The sequence below is a fragment of the Canis aureus genome, chromosome 35 (assembly GCF_053574225.1).
Source record: "Canis aureus isolate CA01 chromosome 35, VMU_Caureus_v.1.0, whole genome shotgun sequence".
NCBI classification, from domain to species: domain Eukaryota; kingdom Metazoa; phylum Chordata; class Mammalia; order Carnivora; family Canidae; genus Canis; species Canis aureus.
This window is the reverse complement of record NC_135645.1, coordinates 14,339-32,003: the sequence shown is the minus strand read 5'-3', so window position 1 is coordinate 32,003 and position 17,665 is coordinate 14,339. Positions and strand designations below refer to the sequence as shown.

At 56.1% G+C, this 17,665-nt stretch overlaps 1 protein-coding gene and 1 long non-coding RNA gene across 2 annotated transcripts; one reads left to right on the top strand and one right to left on the bottom strand.

Annotated features, from left to right (window-relative positions):
* Positions 1-1,546: 1,546 nt before the first annotated feature.
* LOC144305191 (uncharacterized) lies at positions 1,547-4,695 on the bottom strand. Its single transcript, XR_013372254.1, has 2 exons — positions 4,316-4,695; positions 1,547-1,717 (listed from the first exon to the last, which is right to left on the bottom strand). It is a non-coding gene; the product is annotated as an uncharacterized LOC144305191 (long non-coding RNA).
* A 17-nt stretch (positions 4,696-4,712) lies between these two features.
* On the top strand, positions 4,713-13,250 carry LOC144305190 (uncharacterized). Its single transcript, XM_077883866.1, has 2 exons — positions 4,713-4,865; positions 10,677-13,250. Exon 2 carries the CDS (start codon positions 10,680-10,682, stop codon positions 12,321-12,323), a length of 1,644 nt encoding a protein of 547 aa, XP_077739992.1. The 5' UTR covers positions 4,713-4,865; positions 10,677-10,679; the 3' UTR covers positions 12,324-13,250.
* Positions 13,251-17,665: the final 4,415 nt, after the last annotated feature.

Genomic DNA, 17,665 nt, shown 5'->3' with positions numbered 1-17,665 from the left:
TATAAAGTTTAATTTATCTGACATGAGGATGGCTACCTCAGCTTTCTTTTGAGGACCATTTGAATGGTAAATGGTTCTCCACCCTTTCATTTTCAGGCTGGAGGTGTCCTTGGGTCTAAAATGAGTCCTTTGTTGACAGCATATAGGTGGGTCTTGCTTTTTTTTTTTTAAAGATTTTATTTATTTATTCATGAGGTGACACACAGAGAGGTAGAGACACAGGCAGAGGGAAAAGTAAGCTCTATGCAGGGAGCCCGATGTGGGACTCGATCCCAGGACCCCAGGATCATGTCCTGAACCGAAGGCAGACGCTCAACTGCTGAACCACCCAGGAGTCCCAGGTCTTGCTTTTTTATCCAGTCCAATATCCTATGTCTTTTGATGGGATCGTTTAGCCCATTCACCTTCAGAGTAACTACTGAAAGATAGGAACTTAGTGTCATCATATTACTTATTCAGTCCCTGTTTTTGTGGATTGTTTTTTGGGGCTCCCTCTTTCTTTTACAGAGTCCTCCTTAATATTTCTTGCAGAGCCAGTTTGGTGGTCACATATTCTTTTCGTTTCTGTCTATGCTGGAAGCTCTTTATCTCTCCTATTCTAAATGACAGCTTTGTTGGACACAGTATTCTTGGCTGCATGTTCTTCTCATGTAGGACCCTGAATATATCCTGCCAGCCCTTTCTGGCCTGCCAGGTCTGTGGAGAGGTCTTTGTTAACCTGATATCTCTCCCCTTATAAGTTAGGGATCTCTTGCCTTGACGTGCTTTAAGGATTTTCTCTTTATCTTTGAAATTTGCAAGTTTCACTCTTAAATGCCGAGGCGTTGAATTGATTTTTGGCGGGGGTCCTCTCTACATCTTGGATCTGAATGTCCGATTCCTTCCCAAGATTAGGGAAGTTCTCAGCGATGATTTGTTCAAATATACCTTGGGGTCCTCTATTTCTCTCAGCCTCTTCTGGAATCCTAATTAGATGTATATTCTTGCTTCTCAAGCTGTCATTTATTTATCTCAGCCTTTCCTCGTGAGCTCTTAATTGTTTTTCTTTTTTTTCCTCAGCTTCCTTCCTTACCATTAACTTGTCTTCTTTTTTTTTTCTTTCTTTTTTTTCAACTTGTCTTCAATGGCACTCACATTCTCTTCCACCTCATTAACCCTAGCACTTAGAGCATCCAGTTTGGATTGCATTTCAGTTAAATCATTTTTAATTTTGGCCTGATTAGATCTAAATTCTGTAGTAACAAAGTCTCTTGAGTCCTCTACGCTTTTTTTCCAGAGCTGCCAGTAACTTTATATTTGTACTTCTGAATTGAATTTCTGACATCATATTTAAATCCACATTCAGTAATTCTGTGGCAGAGTATTGCTTCCTGTTCTTTCTTTTGTGGTGAGTTCTTCCTTCTAGTCATTTTGTCCAGTGCACAGTGGCAGTATGAGCGAGCTGAGTCAAAAATATCAAGTAAAACACACCCTAGATGATTCCGAAGAGGTCAGAGACCAGAAAATAAAAGAAAAAGAACAGAACAAAAGAAAACAAAAAGACCACTAACGTGAAAAAAATTTTTTTAATTTATTCACTTATTCATGAGAGACATAGAGTGAGGCAGAAACAAGGTCCCTGTGGGGAGCCTGATCCATGTGGGACTCGATCCCAGGACCCCCGAATCATGGCCCGAACCGAAGGTGGATGCTCAATCTCTGAGCCACCCTGGCGTCCCTGAAAAACAAATTTTAAAACAAAGTAGTAAAAATAAAAAACCAAAACCAAAAGCAAAGAAGAAGAAGAAAAATGAGAAGAAAAGAAGAAAAGGGGGGGATGGTGGTGGTGAGGAAATGGTAGTGGAGGGAGCATGTAGTTTCCCCGAGGGGACCTAGAGGGTGATCCTCTTGGTTCTGCATGTATTTTGTTCTGTATGTTAGAAGACGCTCAATCCCAAATTTATAGAAACCGGCAATGCTTACAGTGACCAACATCGACCACGAAAACATAAGATAAAAGAAGAGGCCAGGAGGGGAAGGAAGAGGGAATATAATCTGTCAGAATGGGCCACTCGGTGTTCCGCTTGGTTCTGGGTGTATTTTGGTCTGCGCCTTAGGAGGCACTAACTGCCTCCATGGTAAAAGGGAAGGAGACAAAGAAAACAAACAAATACCCATATCCCGCGTAGCTCCCCAAATTAAATTGAACACATTGAAGGGAATCCAGAAGTGAAAAATTCATCTAAGGCATGTAATTGTAGAAATATGAGAGAAAGGAAAAAACTTACAAATGAAGAGTTGGTCAAGTATTGACCTTAAGGTGGGAAAAGAAAAAGAATTGGAAATTTTTAGCCTCCTGTGAAAAGGAGTCGCACTGAGACAGGAGTGGGGGTGGCCCGTGTCCGCTCAGGAGTCCCCACCGCGACCCGGCCACACTCGGGCTGCACAGTGGGGCGCGGGGGGGGGCGGTGAGAAAGGGTGGTGGGAGGGTGGGGGTGTGAGAGGGAGGGGTGGGGGAGGGTGGGAGTGGGCATGAGAGGGAGCGTAGGGGTGGGGGTAGGGTGGGAGGGGGAGGGGTGGAGTAGGGGGAGGGGAGGGGGTGGAGTGAGGGGAGGGAGCATGGGGGTGGGGGGGTGGGGGGTGAGAGGGGAAGAGGGGAGGCCTCGCAGTCCTGCGCCTCCGCCCCCTGCGGCTTGGGGGCGAAGGCCGCTCATGCTCCCTCCGTGCTCCCCCCCGTGCTCCCTCCATGCTCCCCCCACCGTGCCGCCCCCTGTGTTCCCCCCCGTGCTCCCTCCGTGCTCCCCCCGTGCTCCCCCCATGCTCTGCCCGTGCCCCCGTGCCCTCCGTGCTCCCACCACCGTGCCGCCCCCCGTGCTCCCCCCATGCTCCCCCGTGCTCGCCCCGTGCTCCCCCCGTGCCCCCCCATGCCACCCCCGTGCTCCCCCCTATGCCCCTCCGTGCCGCCCCCGTGCTCTCCCCCCATGCTCCCCCTGTGCTCGCCCCGTGCTCCCTCCGTGCTCCCCCCGTGCTCCCTCCGTGCCCCCCATGCCCCCCGTGCTACCCCCGTGCTACCCCCCCGTGCTCCCCCCGTGACCCCGTGCCCCCCGTGCTCCCCCCACCGTGCCGCCCCCGTGCTCCCCCCCATGCTCCCCCTGTGCTCGCCCCATGCTCCCTCCGTGCCCCCCATGCTCCCCCATGTCGCCCCCCGTGCTCCCCCCGTGCTCCCCCCGTGACCCCGTGCCCCCCCCGTGTTCCACCCACCGTGCCGCCCTCCTTGCTCCCCCCATGCTCCCCCCGTGCCCCCCCCCCCAGCACCTGGGGAACCGGAGGCTCCCCTGCACTCCTGCCAGTCCCGGCCCTGTTCCCTGCTGAGCCTTCTCAATCGGGAACCAGGCCAAGGGCAGAGTTCCCAGCTCCGGGTGCTCGCCAGAGGCCTCCCCTTCTGGGCGCCGTGCCCTCCCCCATTGCATTTCTTTTTTTTTTCTCCGCCCTCCTACTTTTAGAAGTGAGCCCTTTTCTCTCTGTAGCCTCCAGCTGCTCTCTCTTTACATCTCGGTTGAATTTGTGGGTGTTCAGGTTGTTTCGAAAGTTGTCTAGGTAAGTTGGTGGGACCCTCCTCCTGCGGCTTCTTGCCTGCCCCCCTCGAGATAAATATTAGTATCATGCAAAGACTTTTAAAGCCATCAGCCTACTTTGTTTTTGTTTTTTTTGTTTATTTATTTATTTATTTATTTATGATAGTCACAGAGAGAGAGAGAGGCAGAGACATAGGCAGAGGGAGAAGCAGGCTCCATGCACCAGGAGCCTGATGTGGGACTCGATCCTGGGTCTCCAGGATCGCACCCTGGGCCAAAGGCAGGCGCCAAACCGCTGTGCCACCCAGAGATCCCTGTTTTTGTTTTTTAAAAAGATTTTATTTATTTATTCCTGAGAGACACAGAGAGGCAGAGACACAGGCAGAGGGAGAAGCAGGCCCCTCGCAGGCAGCCCGATGTGGGACTCGATCCCAGGACCCCAGGGTCACTCCCTGAGCCAAAGGTCAGCCACTGAGCCACCCAGGTGCCCCCACCATCAGTCTACTTTGAATGGTAGACTCCGGACATTGAAAATGATCTGAGACTGCTTATCTTGGTCATGCCTTCACTCTGCACCCCTTAAGACATGTACACACTCACCTACGCGCACACACACGCACACACACACACACCACACCTCATTCTGCAGCCCTTGGAAGAACATCCCTAGACAGGAAACCACTATTTTCCAAAGCAACTTCTTCCACCCCTGGCTAGCCCCACAGGGAGAGTGTGCCTCTCCATATTGGGTCCAAACTTACCTCCTTCCATCTCTCCTCTTCTAACTCAGGATTTAAAAAGCTAGTTTATGAAGCAAACAAATCAAGGAACAAGCCACAATCCTTAGGATTCCTCCTGCCATCGAGAGCCACGCAGGTACCTGTGGCCAGCCGTTCGGCCGAGGTCAGGCTCCTGGCACCAGACTGACCTTTTGCCAGGAGGGGAGGTAAGCGTGGACCCCAGGCCTCGGTCCTCACCCCTGGATCAGCCTACTGGGAACTTTCTAGAGTCCTAAAGTGGCCAGGCCTGTGATCTTAGCTGGATTTTGGCCTCAGTGGCCATCTGTCCATGGAACCAGTTCAGGGTCATTTGGTTAATCTTCAGAGGTCTTGCCCCATATTCTCTTCTCCTGCCTGTGACCCTGGTGACATTCCGGGAACACTTAGTCCATGTGAGGGGAGGAACCTCTGCCCGGAACTTTGATCACCGCTGGGGCTGCTGGGCTCACACTGACCATAGACCACACCAGACACACTTCTGCTCCCTAGGAAGAGCCAGAGCTTCTGGGGAGCATCCACTCAGCCCCTCACGGTAGGTCTCCTGGGGTCTGTGGGGATGTGGCAGGAATCTTGCCTTGGATCCTGGCTGCAGGGCAGGAAAGGGACAGGTTACTTCTCTCAGGCTCAGAGCCTGTCCCCAGCCCCAAGCAGGATACACTGTTCCTGTCCTCTGCCATGGGGGGAGAAGCCCCCTCGGTACCCAGGCAGGGTGGTGCTGGTCTGAGACAGGAGGCAGGTGGCAGCAAGGACGTCCTGAGATAAAGGTGACCTGGTCCGTGTGCTCTGGGAGCACAAAGTGAATGGTGGGATAAGCAGGACTAGCGTGTGTCCAGGTTTGCCTGGTTCCCTCCTCCTTTATGCCTGGTTTATGCCAGCCTGTCGCTTCCCTTTGAGACCTGGTTTAGTTGATAGAGTCACTCTAGGAATGAAATCTATACGTAGCTACCTTTTATCGAACATTTACTATTTGCTAGGTATTGTGTTAAGTGCTTTGTATTTATTATCCAGCATAAGCATATATATTATCCACCTGGGGACAAATTTTAACCCTGAAGGATGAGGTTACAATCATGCGTGGGAGAGCTGAAGCTTGGAGAGGAGGAGTGACCTGCCCAAGCCCACGGAGCCTGTAGGGAGCAGTGTCGGAATTTGAACCTGGGTCACAGCCCTGGGAGAGCTCAAGTGCTTCCCCGCTCCACTAAGCACAAGGAACACAAGGTGTGATTATAGGGGACCAAGAGCCCCAGACACACTGAGTTCAACTCAGCGCACCACACTCGGCCCCGCTCTGGGACAGCTGCGGGGTGTACGGCCAGGCAAGACAGGCTGCAGGAGGCATGCCCAGCCCCAGCAGCTCGCAGGCAGGTGGGTGCAAACGACCAGAAGTTAGAGCAGAAGGACCCAAACATTCAACTGAGGATGAGAATGACCTATGGGATCCACAGGAGATGCAGGCAAGGACGGCTTCCCGGGGAAGGTGTGAATACAGGGGAAATGGGGAGATACGGGGACATTCTAAAATGGAGAGGGCGGTAGAAGGGGAGGTAGAGGTGGCAAAGCACGGGAAGCATCTGAATAAAGGACAGTGCTCAGTTCAGGCTTCTCTGATTACGCTCTGCTGACAGGCTCTTTTGAGGTTTCGCAATGTAATTGCAAGGGAGGAGAGCAATCCAGGAAGCCCGAATGATGTCTTTGGAACTGGGTTGTGTGTTTTACATGATTATCTGAATTTTTATGATTTTCAACCTTATTACAAAGGTGACCTACTTATTATTATTTTTAGAAACTGTAGAAAACATACGATAAAGCAAAAGGAAAGAATTAAAATCACTCACAATTCTCTTTTTCGGAGGTAGCTGCTACCTCTGAACTGTATAATCTGAAGCTTATCTAGGGGCCCATTGAGAGTCACTCCATTTATATAAGTGTGTGGGTTGAAAGGGTCTCATTATGAATAATAAAAGACAATCCTCTGTTATCTCTCAGGAAATTTCAAGGGTTTTTGGAGCTCTGTGGCAGGACCCAGGACAAAGACCAAATATATATTTCTTACTATATCGCTGTATCACAAACTCAATGCCAGTTATCTCATTTAATTACCACAACTCTAACAAAACTGTGATTTAGGTGGTAGTGTTGCTGTCGTGATTGTTCTCAATTTACAAATGCAGAAGCCAGGCACTAGGGGTTAATTCACTGCCTGGGACACAGTGGGCAGCAGGTGGAGGGCCAGCCCGCTGCACAGGTGGGGTGGGGGCAGAGGCAGGAGCCCAGGAAGGGAGCCCGGGGTCCAAGGAGCGGCAGGACTTCCGGGGGGACCTGGACGGAGCAGTCAGGAGCTCCAGATGAGCCTGTGATGCCCCTCTTCCTGCCCTGAGAGGTACTGTGGCCCAAGGGGCAGAGTCCAGCCCTGCTGGCGATGCAGACCTGGACATTGCCATCCCTGAGTACAGCAGCAGCAGTCCTCTGACAGTTCGGGGTTGCGGCTCTGGGCGCCCATCACCCTCTGGAAGCAGTGAGGGTTGGCTCTGTGGTGGATGACAGACCAGCCTGTGGCACACACAGAAACATATCAATCCAAAAGCAATTTGAGAAGAGGAAAACGTCCATTTGCAACGAGTCAACCACTCCCCTGCCCCTGCCCCTGCCCCTGCCAAAGACAGACTCCCCTGGCTTGCTGAAATTATGGAACGTTTTCTGTGGGCATTTGCTGGTCTCTGCAGAAATGTGGAGGTGGTTTCTCAGATGAGAAGCAGGAATCTTCTGGCTCCTGTCCCACAGTCCCTTGTGCTGCCAGCCCCCACAGTGCCTCGGCAGTAACACTTCCCATCTCCAGAGCCCCCAGTGACCTGCTCTTGAGGGCACTTGGGAAAGGAGCCCAAGTCTAGGGCATCCCGGCCAGAGCCATCAGAATCTGTGCTGCCCCGAACCAAGGACAAAACAATTACAAGCTTCCCTTGGCTGGGAGGAAACAGCCAGAGAAAGTGCTATAGAGAGGCGTCTTGCTGGTCCACAAAGGGGGTGATTGGATGATCTCAGCAGGTTTTCCATAGCTGACCTCTGTGACAATTTTAGAGCAAAGTTGGGACTGGCCTGAGCTCCGAATAATCAAGGTCATGAACGCTCACTGTGCACCAGGCTCTGGGTTTGCAGCTTCCAACATATTTTCTCATTCAATCCCCAGAACAACCCTGTGAAATAGGTAGAATTAAAGTTTGCTGTTTGAAGATAAGGAAATGGAAGCACAGAGAGGTTAAGCCACTCAGGGAAGGCCACACAGCAAATGGGGGCTAGAGACCACGCCTGTAGCCATAGACTGTCTGACTCTAGGACACAAAGAGAATGAGTCTTGGGCTGGGGGTGGATAGCTGGGAAATGGCCCGCGTCCGCACCCTCACTGTGAGTACCATCCCCTGCTTCCTCCAACCCCGTAGATGGGGCTCTCTCCTTCCTGAACCACAGAGGCCCTGTTCTGGCCCTCTTCCCACCACAACACCTCCAAGGGGTGAGAAGTTTGCAAAACAAAGGGACACATACCTCTGGAGCCTATGGCAGCACTTTAAATCTTGCTTCAGGTACCCAGGCGCTTGTCTCCCAGGTCGATCCTCCCTAGGCTGACCGTGTCACAGCAGTGCATGCCCTTAGGCATGTGGGGACAGACTAGGTGAGGTCCCTTGTATGTGGCCGTTCTAGTGGAAGTTTTTTTTTTTCTGGATCTGCCTTTGGGAGCCAAGGAGCAAAGGAGTTAACAAGAAAGGGGACTGGCACATCACTATGCATTATTATGCATTATGGCTTATTTATTTATTTATAAAATATTTTTTATTTATTCATAGAGACAGAGGGGGGGTGGGCAGAGACACAGGCAGAGGGAGAAGCAGGCTCCACGCAGGGAGCCCGACTTGGGAATCAATCCAGGGTCTCCAGGGTCACGCCCTGGGCCGAAGGCAGATGCTCAACCACTGAGCCCCCCGGGCTGCCCTGGCCACCTCTTCCTTCTGCAGCCAGGGCCCTCTTCCTATCTGTAGCAACCTCAGACCCATGTGTGCCCCTTGCTTCTCAACCCCAGACAGGGTTACAGAGCGCAGCTTCAGCCCGCGGCTCTGTTGCCTCGAGGCTGTCCGTCTAGGATCCGGACTCCGGTGTCGTGATGGCAGGCGCGGTCGTTACAGCGGAGCCCTTCCCTCCTACTTCCTGGGGCTCACGCAGTATCTCTGCAACCGCGGAGGAGCCCCGAGGGGTGGGTGTGTGCTTTCTGTGGGAGAAACGGTCCCTGCTCTATTGATTAGGCAGGAAAATTCCTGGAAAAATCAGATTATTGAGTGCCTGAATGGGAGCGGGGTTAGGGAGCTTTCGTAAGCACTGTTTGCCCATGGGGAGCCGTTCGGATGGAGGAGGCAGCCAGCCAAGGGCAGCAGAGAGGCAGCCGGCAAGAGGGCTTTGGAGCCAAGATGCCCCAGCACCAAGCTGCCTCCGGTGCTTACTGGGGGCAGGTAAATTGAGAAAACTAGGGTCATGTTGTTCAAAGGTTTTTTTCTGTCTTTCTTCCTTCCTCCTTCTCTCTTTGCCTCCCATCTCTCTCTCTCTCTTCTTTCGTTCCTTCGTGTCTTTTTTAGTAAAGCCAAATATATTCTATCTAAAGGCCACTCTATTCTTCCTACTTTTTTGGTGTTCAAATAACCCTTCTGTTACGACGGTGGCTTACAATCTTTAACAATAATTAACACAATTTATTAATTTCTCACTTTATGTCAGACACTGATCTAAAAGCGTTGCCTACGTTTCCTCAGTCAACCCTCGCACTTACCCTGACGCGGTGGTAGGCACTATTGCTACCCGGTTCTACAGATAAGGAGAGTGAGGAAGCCGGATTCAGTGACATGCCCAAGGTCACACGGCTGGAATGTGGTGCAGCCGGTACCGGAACTCACGGACTTGTGCCGCTACACGCCCCGTAAATGATGGGTGGGAGCAGTAGTGCCCAGGGGGTGCACACCCCCTGGTGGGGCAGCTGAGCCCCATTGGTCAGGTCGTGCGGGAATGTGAGCCGCTGCTCCTAAATCATCCTGAAATCTGGACTTTTTTTTTTTTTTTAATTTTTATTTTTATTTATTTATTTATTTTTATTTTTATTTTTTTAAATTTTTTTTTTAAATTTATTTATGATAGTCACACAGAGAGAGAGAGAGGCAGAGACATAGGCAGAGGGAGAAGCAGGCTCCATGTACTGGGAGCCCGACGTGGGATTCGATCCCGGGTCTCCAGGATCGCGCCCTGGGCCAAAGGCAGGCGCTAAACCACTGCGCCACCCAGGGATCCCTGAAATCTGGACTTTTTAATGTGATATTCCTCAATTTTTACATATTGGCTAGTGGTTCATATATAAGAAAAAAATTGAGCCATAAGACACACCTGTACATGGCAACACCCATTTGTGACCTGGGGTTGGATGCTTACATTAATTTTTTTTTTTTTTTTTTTTTTTTTTTTTTTAGCTAACTAAAACCTCGGTCTTCTTTCCTTACTTAAAACCCAAAAAACGAAAACCTACTGGTCTGTGGAATCCCCGTATCTGGGACCGTCCTGTCCACACAGTGTTGGAAAGTTCCAAGGGCTCCAAGGTGCTGGGGAGGCAGGTGGGCAGGAGGAGAGCATTTGGCAGCAGGAGCAGGGAGCAGGCAACGCATTCAAGATAGGAGCCCGTCAGGGCAGCCAGGGGCCCAGCGGTTTAGCCCCACCTTTGGCCCAGGGCCTGACCCTGGGGTCCCGGGATCAAGTCCTGCATCGGGCTCCCTGCATGGAGCCTGCTTCTCCCTCTGCCTGTGTCTCTGCCTCTCTCTCTCCCTGTTGTCTCTCATGAATAAATAAATAATATCTTTAAAAAAAAAAAAAGAAAAAACGATAGGAGCCTGTCACCCCCGGCAGAAATACGAGAGCAGACAGTGAGGCTCTGAAACCTCCCGCGGCGGGAACGCAGGCAGAGTCATGGTTGAAGCTTCTCCAAGGCGCTAATAACCTCCCGCATTTTACCCGTTGCCTGCAAACTTCCAAGACCCCACAGTCCCCTCCCTTCCCTCGCTTCCATGCCTTTTGACCTCATTTGCACGCTCTCCCACCTGGAGAGAACACGGGACACCAGGAGGCCGGGACATGGGCCCTGCCCCTGACCCCCCGGCGACCGGGACAGGCCCCGTGGCCCCTCGCTGTTGGAGTCTGAGCCCTGCACCCGTGGAGCTCGCCAGGCTGCCGCCCCTGTCCCCGCTATCCCCACTGCCGTCCCCGCCGCCCCCTGGCCTCACGCCCTGATTAGGCGTCACCTGTGCTCTCTCTTCCCCGGGACCAGGACATGCTGCCCCGGGCCTGGCTGCGCTGGGCCTGCCTCCTGCTCCTGGCCCGGTGCGCCCGGCCCTGCCCTGCGGGCTGCGACTGCTTCGCACAGGAGCTCTTCTGCTCCGACGCCGGGCTGGCTGCCGTCCCGCCCGACATCCCGCCGCTCGCCACCGACATCGTCTTCGTGGAGACGTCGCTCAGCGCGCTCGGGTCCAGGGCCTTCAGCGGCAGCCCCAACCTGACCAAGGTGGTCTTCCTCAACGCCCCGCTCCAGCACCTCGGGCCGGACGCCTTCGGGGGGCTGCCCAGGCTGCAGGACCTTGAGGTCACGGGCGGAGCCTTCGCCAACCTCAGCTCCGCCGCCTTCTCCAACCTGACCTCGCTGGGCAAGTTCACGTTCAACTTCAACCTGCTGGAGGCTCTGCCCGAGGGCCTCTTCGGCCACATGGAAGCCCTGGAGTCTCTCCAGCTGCAGGGCAACCGGCTCCAGAGCCTGCCCAGGAGGCTCTTCCAGCCTCTGACGCGTCTGCAGAGCCTCAACCTGGCTCAGAACCTGCTGGCCCACTTGCCCGAGGGGCTGTTTGACCCCCTGGGCAGCCTGCAGACCCTGAGGCTGAGCGACAACGCGCTCTCCGGCCTGCCCCCGGGCGTGTTCGGTGGCCTGCACAGCCTTCGGGAGCTCTTCCTGGACGGCAACTCCATCTCGGAGCTGCCCCCGGGGGTGTTCTCCCAGCTCTTCCGGCTGGAGCAGCTGTGGCTGCAGCGCAATGCCATCGGGCACCTGCCCCTGTCGGTCTTCTCCTCCCTGGGCAACCTGACCTTCCTGAGCCTGCAGGGGAACGCGCTGCGGGTGCTGCCCGCCGGCCTCTTCGCCCCTACCCCTGGCCTGCTGGTCCTGTCTCTGTCCTACAACAAGCTGGAGGCCGTCAGCGAGGGCGCCTTTGCCAACCTGTCCAGCCTCAGTTCCCTGACGCTGTCACACAACGCCATTACCCACCTCCCGGCCGGCGTCTTCAGAGGCCTTGAGGGGCTGGTTAAGCTCTACTTGGGCAGCAACAACCTGACAGCCCTGCACCCAGCCCTCTTCCAGAACCTGTCCAATCTGGAACTGCTCAGTCTGTCTAGGAACCTCCTGACCACACTCCCCACGGGCATCTTCGACAGCAACTACAACCTGTTCAACCTGGCCCTGCACGGCAACCCCTGGCAATGCGACTGCCACCTGGCCTACCTCTTTCAGTGGCTGTACCAGTACAGCGACCGGCTCTTCAACATCCAGACCTACTGTGCGGGCCCCGCCTATCTGAAGGGCCAGGTGTTGCCTGCCCTAAAGGAGGAGCAGCTGGTGTGTCCTGTCACTCGGGATCACTTGGGCTTCCAGGCCCCGGGGCCGGAGCACGGGGACCCAGGGAGCAGCTGGGACCTGGGGGTGGAGGAGAGGGCTGTCTGGAGCCGGTGCACCTACAGCAACCCCGAGGGCACCGTGGTGCTTGCCTGTGACGAGGCCCGGTGTCGCTGGCTAAACATCCAGCTGTCTCCCAGGCAGGGGTCGGGCCCCCCGGGGATGACATATAATGCCAGCCAGGGGTGGGACTTGAAGTCGAGCTGTGGCTCTGTGAGGGTCACCGTGGCTATAGAGGCTCGGCCAGGGGGGCACTAGGCGCAGGGCATACGGAGCTGAGGCCTGGAGGCGCTTCAGTTGTCGGCTTTCTGGTGCATCTGCCTCAGTGGGCCTCAGCTCTCTGCACCAGTCCTCCTCTGGTTGGCAGGACACCACTCCCTAAGAGCCCAGCCACCCCTTCGGTCTCCCAGGCACCTCCTCCATGCTGGTGCCCCCCAGGGGCCTGTTGTTCGGTCTCCCTGGGGAATCTTGTGCATGTATGTCCCTGGGATGGGATGCGTGACAACCCACATCTCCATCTCAGGTTCATGGGCGGGATGCACGACAACCTGCAGCCCCGTGTCTGATCATTCAGCCACAAACCCGTGTGGAACAGACCTGCTCCCCGTTCCTCCTGGATTCCCCTCCAGCAGGTCGCCAAGCCCAGGAGCCGGGTGTGGTCTCTGGTCTCTTCTCAGCCTTGATCCTCATTGGCCTACCGGTCAGCGAATGCTTCTGAGCACCCCTCTGTCCATTCCCCCTTCCTGTTCCCAGCCCGAGGAGGCTCTTTGTCTCCCCAGACCGAATCATATGCAGCTCCTGCCTGGTTCTCCTGCCTGCAGTGTGGACGGGTCGGGGGAAATGCCGGGGTGAGGGAGGGAGAAGTGAATCTGATGTATGGCAGGCCCTCCAGGAACTCACTCGTGGTCTGCCAGGAGAGGTCAGAGAAGGGTGCACGTGTCCTGGCTTCTGGGTGGGAGGACAGTGAAGCCATCACCAGGGGCAGGGACAGGTTTGGGGGAAGACAGGGGCACATGTCCGCGTCAGACAAGGAAGTGTCCCTCCTCCCTCATGCCCAGTGATGCTCTTTTAAAAAACGTGCTTCCCGAGGCTCAAATCAGAATCACCATAAATTCTAAGGGGATGGAAGGTCGTTCAGCAGATTTGCCGAAGGAACAGGCTCCCAGATTCATTGGGTTCAGCTTCCCTCAGGAAGGCCGAGGCCCGATGTCTGAGACCTGAAGTCCTGTAACGCCAGCCGCGCTGTGCCGTCCTGCCCGGCCCGGGCCAGCTGCGCAAGGCCTCGGCCTTCCCTCTGCGGGGGATGCGTCCTCTCCGGGGAGAGCACCGCCGCACCCGGCACCTCCGGGACTTCACGGCCTCCGTCCAGTGACCACCTGTCTGAACTACAGCTCACCGCCCACTCAGGCATCTGCTGCCAGAGATAAAGGAACAAGATAATCGAGTGACATTTCTCTTAATTATATTTTCCCCCAAACTCTAACTCTTTATTAAATTACAGTATAATTGTGCTGAGTGATGTTGGGGAAAAGAGCTCTGGCCAACAGCCAGGGGCTGTGTCGTCTGAGCAAGCTGCTTCTTTTCCCTTTCAAGTTGGCTCGGTGAGACCAGAGTCACTGTGCTCTTTTGGGTAGGATTGCCAGATTTTTGCAAATAAACATATACATGTTGCATGGAACCTACGTATACTACAAGATGATTTGCAGTTGGGTATGCAGTGTTTTAGCTGGCGGCCCAGCCACCTGACGAATGTTGGGGAAACGGTACCATGGAGGCGGTGGGGAACCAGAGGATGGTGCTCCTCCGGGCCAGGGGGAGGCCAGGGCAAAGTCTGCAGTGGAAGAAGTCCTCGCCACGCAGGGGGCCACAGGATCTTGAGGGGAAGCAGAGGCGCTGAGCATCCCTCCAGGCAGAACGACTGCAGCAGAGACGAGGCTCCGAGGGCGCCCCCGACCCCGGGAGGCTTCATGCCCTGCCGCCTGTCTCCTGCTGCAGCTGTCCCAGTCTGGGGCAAAGTAAAGCTCTGATGGGTTCTGGAATTGAAATCAGGACACTTGGCTCCCCTCTTCCTTAATCTTCAGCCTCTGGCCAATCGTGGCTCCTCTCTGGGCCTTTCCTCAGTTTGGTTCTTTTTTAAAGATTTATTTATTTGTTTATTTGAGAGAGAGCTAGTGAGTGAGAGCACTTGGCGGGGGGCTGAGTGAGAGGGAGCGAGAGAACCCCAACAGACGCCTCGCCGAGCATGGAGACCAACCGATTTCATGACCCGGAGACCACGACCGGAGGCGAAACCAAGAGCTGGACACCTACTGACTGAGCCACCCAGGCGCCCCGGGAGTTTGGTGGTTCTTCTTCCTCTTCTTCCTCCTCCTCTTCTTCTTCTAAAGATTTTTTGATTATCTGAGAGAGAGAGAGCGTGTACAAGCAGGTGGAGAGGGAGAGGGAGAAGCAGACTCTCCGCTGACCAAGGGGCCAGGCATGGGCTCCATCCCAGGACCATGAGACCGTGATCTGAACCCAAGGCAGACACTTAATGGGCTGACCACCCAGGCACCCCGGGAGTCTGGTTCTTGATGCTGATTGAACCTCAGAATCACCTGGGGACGTTAAGCCAACCCCAACAACAGGTACCAGGGCAGCCCCCACTCCCGGGGATTTGATTCAATCAGCCTGGGGGGACCCAGAGAGCAGTCTTATTCCTAAGTCCCGCAGGGACATCTAATGCTCAGCCAAGGCTGAAAGCTTGGGCTCGATGTTGTCCCGTGTGGGGTCTCACAGCGTTTGTATAGCTAGACCCAGGGCAGTGGAGCGAATGCCAGCTTCGGCAGACCAAACCGCTAGAGTACCCTGGGTGGCTCATGAATAAGAGGAGCCACACACTGCACAGAAGAAGAGGGTCTCATTTCATAGGGTCTCTTGTTCTTGGTGTTTTTCCTCATGCCCCCCATAGATTCTGAAGAAACAAGCTGGATGCACACTGCCTTGTTTTCTTGCAGTGCGAGGGCGGCCAGGTCATCCCAAAGCACCTCCTTCCGACAGGTGGGGCCCCCCGGCCTGATGTGTCGAATGCTCCTCAGTTGGGTGATTCCCTGCCACTAGCCAGCAGTGTAACCTTGGAGCAGTGACTGTAGCCGCCTGTGCCTCAGTTTCCTCCTCCACACCGTGGATTGTGGGCATAGCGGTGCCCACTGACCGTGCTGTTGGAGAAGGGGGAGTGAGCGCATTCACGTAAGGTCCCCGGAACAACGCACCTGGGTTCTCAGAAGTACAAACCTACTGTGGGTACTGGAGAGTCTGGCGCTGCCCAAACCCAGGCGATTTAGCTCAGCGTGAGCCGGCAGTGACGTCTCCCTTGCACTGCGCTCTCAGCTCCCCCACGTCTGCTTCTGCAGACCGTTCAGCTCTCCACGCGGCCAGGCCCATGCAGCGGCCGGGCTCCTGCTGCTCCTCGGGGGCTCCGTGCTGTCCCTGCAGTCCTCGCTGGAAGTCACACCCCGGCGCCCGCCGGGAGGGGACAAGGGACGGCGGAGGGCCTAGACTCGGTGCCGCAGAGCCTTCTGTCTCCTGCAGTTCTGGGCCAGTGCCAGGCCCCTGGGTGCCCGCGCCCGAGGGGTGGCTGGCGGGGGCCTGCGGTCCCTGCGGGTCCCCGGCCGTCACCGACACCTCGCGGCCTGTGGACACACTTGTCCCGGCGATGCTGCGTGTCCTGCCCTACGGGACAGCCTGGTAGGACAGTGAGTGGTCAGGTGTCTCCCACGACCATGCCAGCGCCCCACCAGCCAGCGCACCCTGGGGGCCATGCCTCCTGCCACCCTCACGTCCCTGGCCAGGCCCACTGCTCAGGCCGCTGCCCTGAGTTAAAGACGGCGGGAGCTGGCATGTGCGTGCGGCAAGGCGTTGGGGGGATTCCGGGTGGAGACGCGGCCCCCCCAAGCCAGGGTGCTGAAGAGACATGGAGCTTTGGGACAATGACAAGCAGTTCCTTGGTGCTGGAGCCACAGGCGAGAGGTGGAGATGGCCGGGGACCCGGCTGCACAGCGGAGGGCTTTCCCGACGGGTCGAGCCCCGGGTCGCCGATCCCTCTCACAGCCGGGCCACAGCTAGGGCCGTTTCAGGAAAGAGCACCCACGGGAGTCTCTGCACCACTTCAGGGACCTGCCCAGGCCCATAACCCAGGGGGGCCTCAAAGACCCCTTCCTGCCCGGCGTCCGTGGAGCCAGCTGGGCCCACGCTCGCCGGTGGCTGTGAGCGGGGCTCTGAGGGGACGAGGAGAAGTCCCCCATGGCTCCAGCAAAGGAAGAGCTTGGACTTGATGTGGGCCATGTGTCTCTGGCCAATGCCTGCTGTGGGAGGGCCAGGTTCGTGTCCTCTGTTCCGCCCTCTGTCCCCAGCCATCCCGAGTGAGAGGCACGGTGGGGGCACGGCGCCTCATGCGGCCCTGGAATAGCGTGTGTGTGCGCGTGTGTGCATGTGCACGTGTGTGTGTGCCCGAGGGCAGGCCTTTGGGAAGGACCAGGCCTCCCTGTGAGCGGGCCCCAGGAGTCCGCATCTCTGTGGTGACTGTATGGACGGGGGGGGGGGGGGGGGGGGGGGGGGGTTGGCGGGGGGGCGGGGGGAACGTCACATCTTAGGTCAGCGTTTCAACACTTAGTTCATCATCAAGCAAGCACAACAGGACAAAAGTGCAGGCCTACTTTGTCCATCTAAGCACATGAGCTGTCGCGGTCTGTGGGCTGTCCCGCGGCATCATCCCTCCCGCTGTCCTGGGCTCCCTCGCGGCCTGGCTCCTGTCCGCGGGGCCGCCAGCTTCCGTGGTGCTGAGGGCACTTGCCTTCGGCTCGGTGGCCTCCCTGCCATCAGGATGGGGTCACAAGCCAAAAGACCAGACAGTCTGGCTCTCCTTAGGGTCTCACCTGCCACCCTGCCTTCTTGCTCACTTAGAATGTGGGTGGCTGGTCATAACAGAAAGGCCAGAGACGTGGCCGGGTGCCAAAACTCACCCGAGACTAGCAGGCCGATGGCGCCAGCCTCTTTTCAGGGGCTAGATAATCTCAGGGGGCCCCGAGAGCCTATCAGATTCAGTCCAGCCCGCGTCCCAAATGCCTCAGTGGTGTCGCTGAGCCCAGGCCAGGCCCGGCGTCTGCTTGGCATCCCCAGTCTTCCTAGAGTACAAAGTGCTTCTGGTGGGTTCGACTCCCCCCTGGGGCAGGCGTGCGCATCCAGGTGGGAACTGTGGCCCCGAAGGCATCATTCACCTGCCATGGTTACACACGTGGCTGTGGGCCGTACGGCTGCTGGATTCCCCGGGACACCCCTGTTGCTACAGCACCACCCTGTTTCCCTGGGCCGGGGCCCTGCACGTCCCCGCGCCTCCTGCTGCCACCTTGCCCTGTCCCACCCCGGAGGCCTGGCTGCGGACACTGTGGCTGGGGCAGGAGTCAGCTTTGGCCTTGGCCCCGAAAGCCTGCACCGGGGCCATGCCGACCGTCCCACACCTGCCAGCCCTCCCAGCCCGTGTCCTCAGCGCTGGCCGCCTCTCCTTTCGGGGGCACCTCCTGCTTCCTGCGGTCCTGGGTGGGCCACCCCGTCTCCCCAGCTGC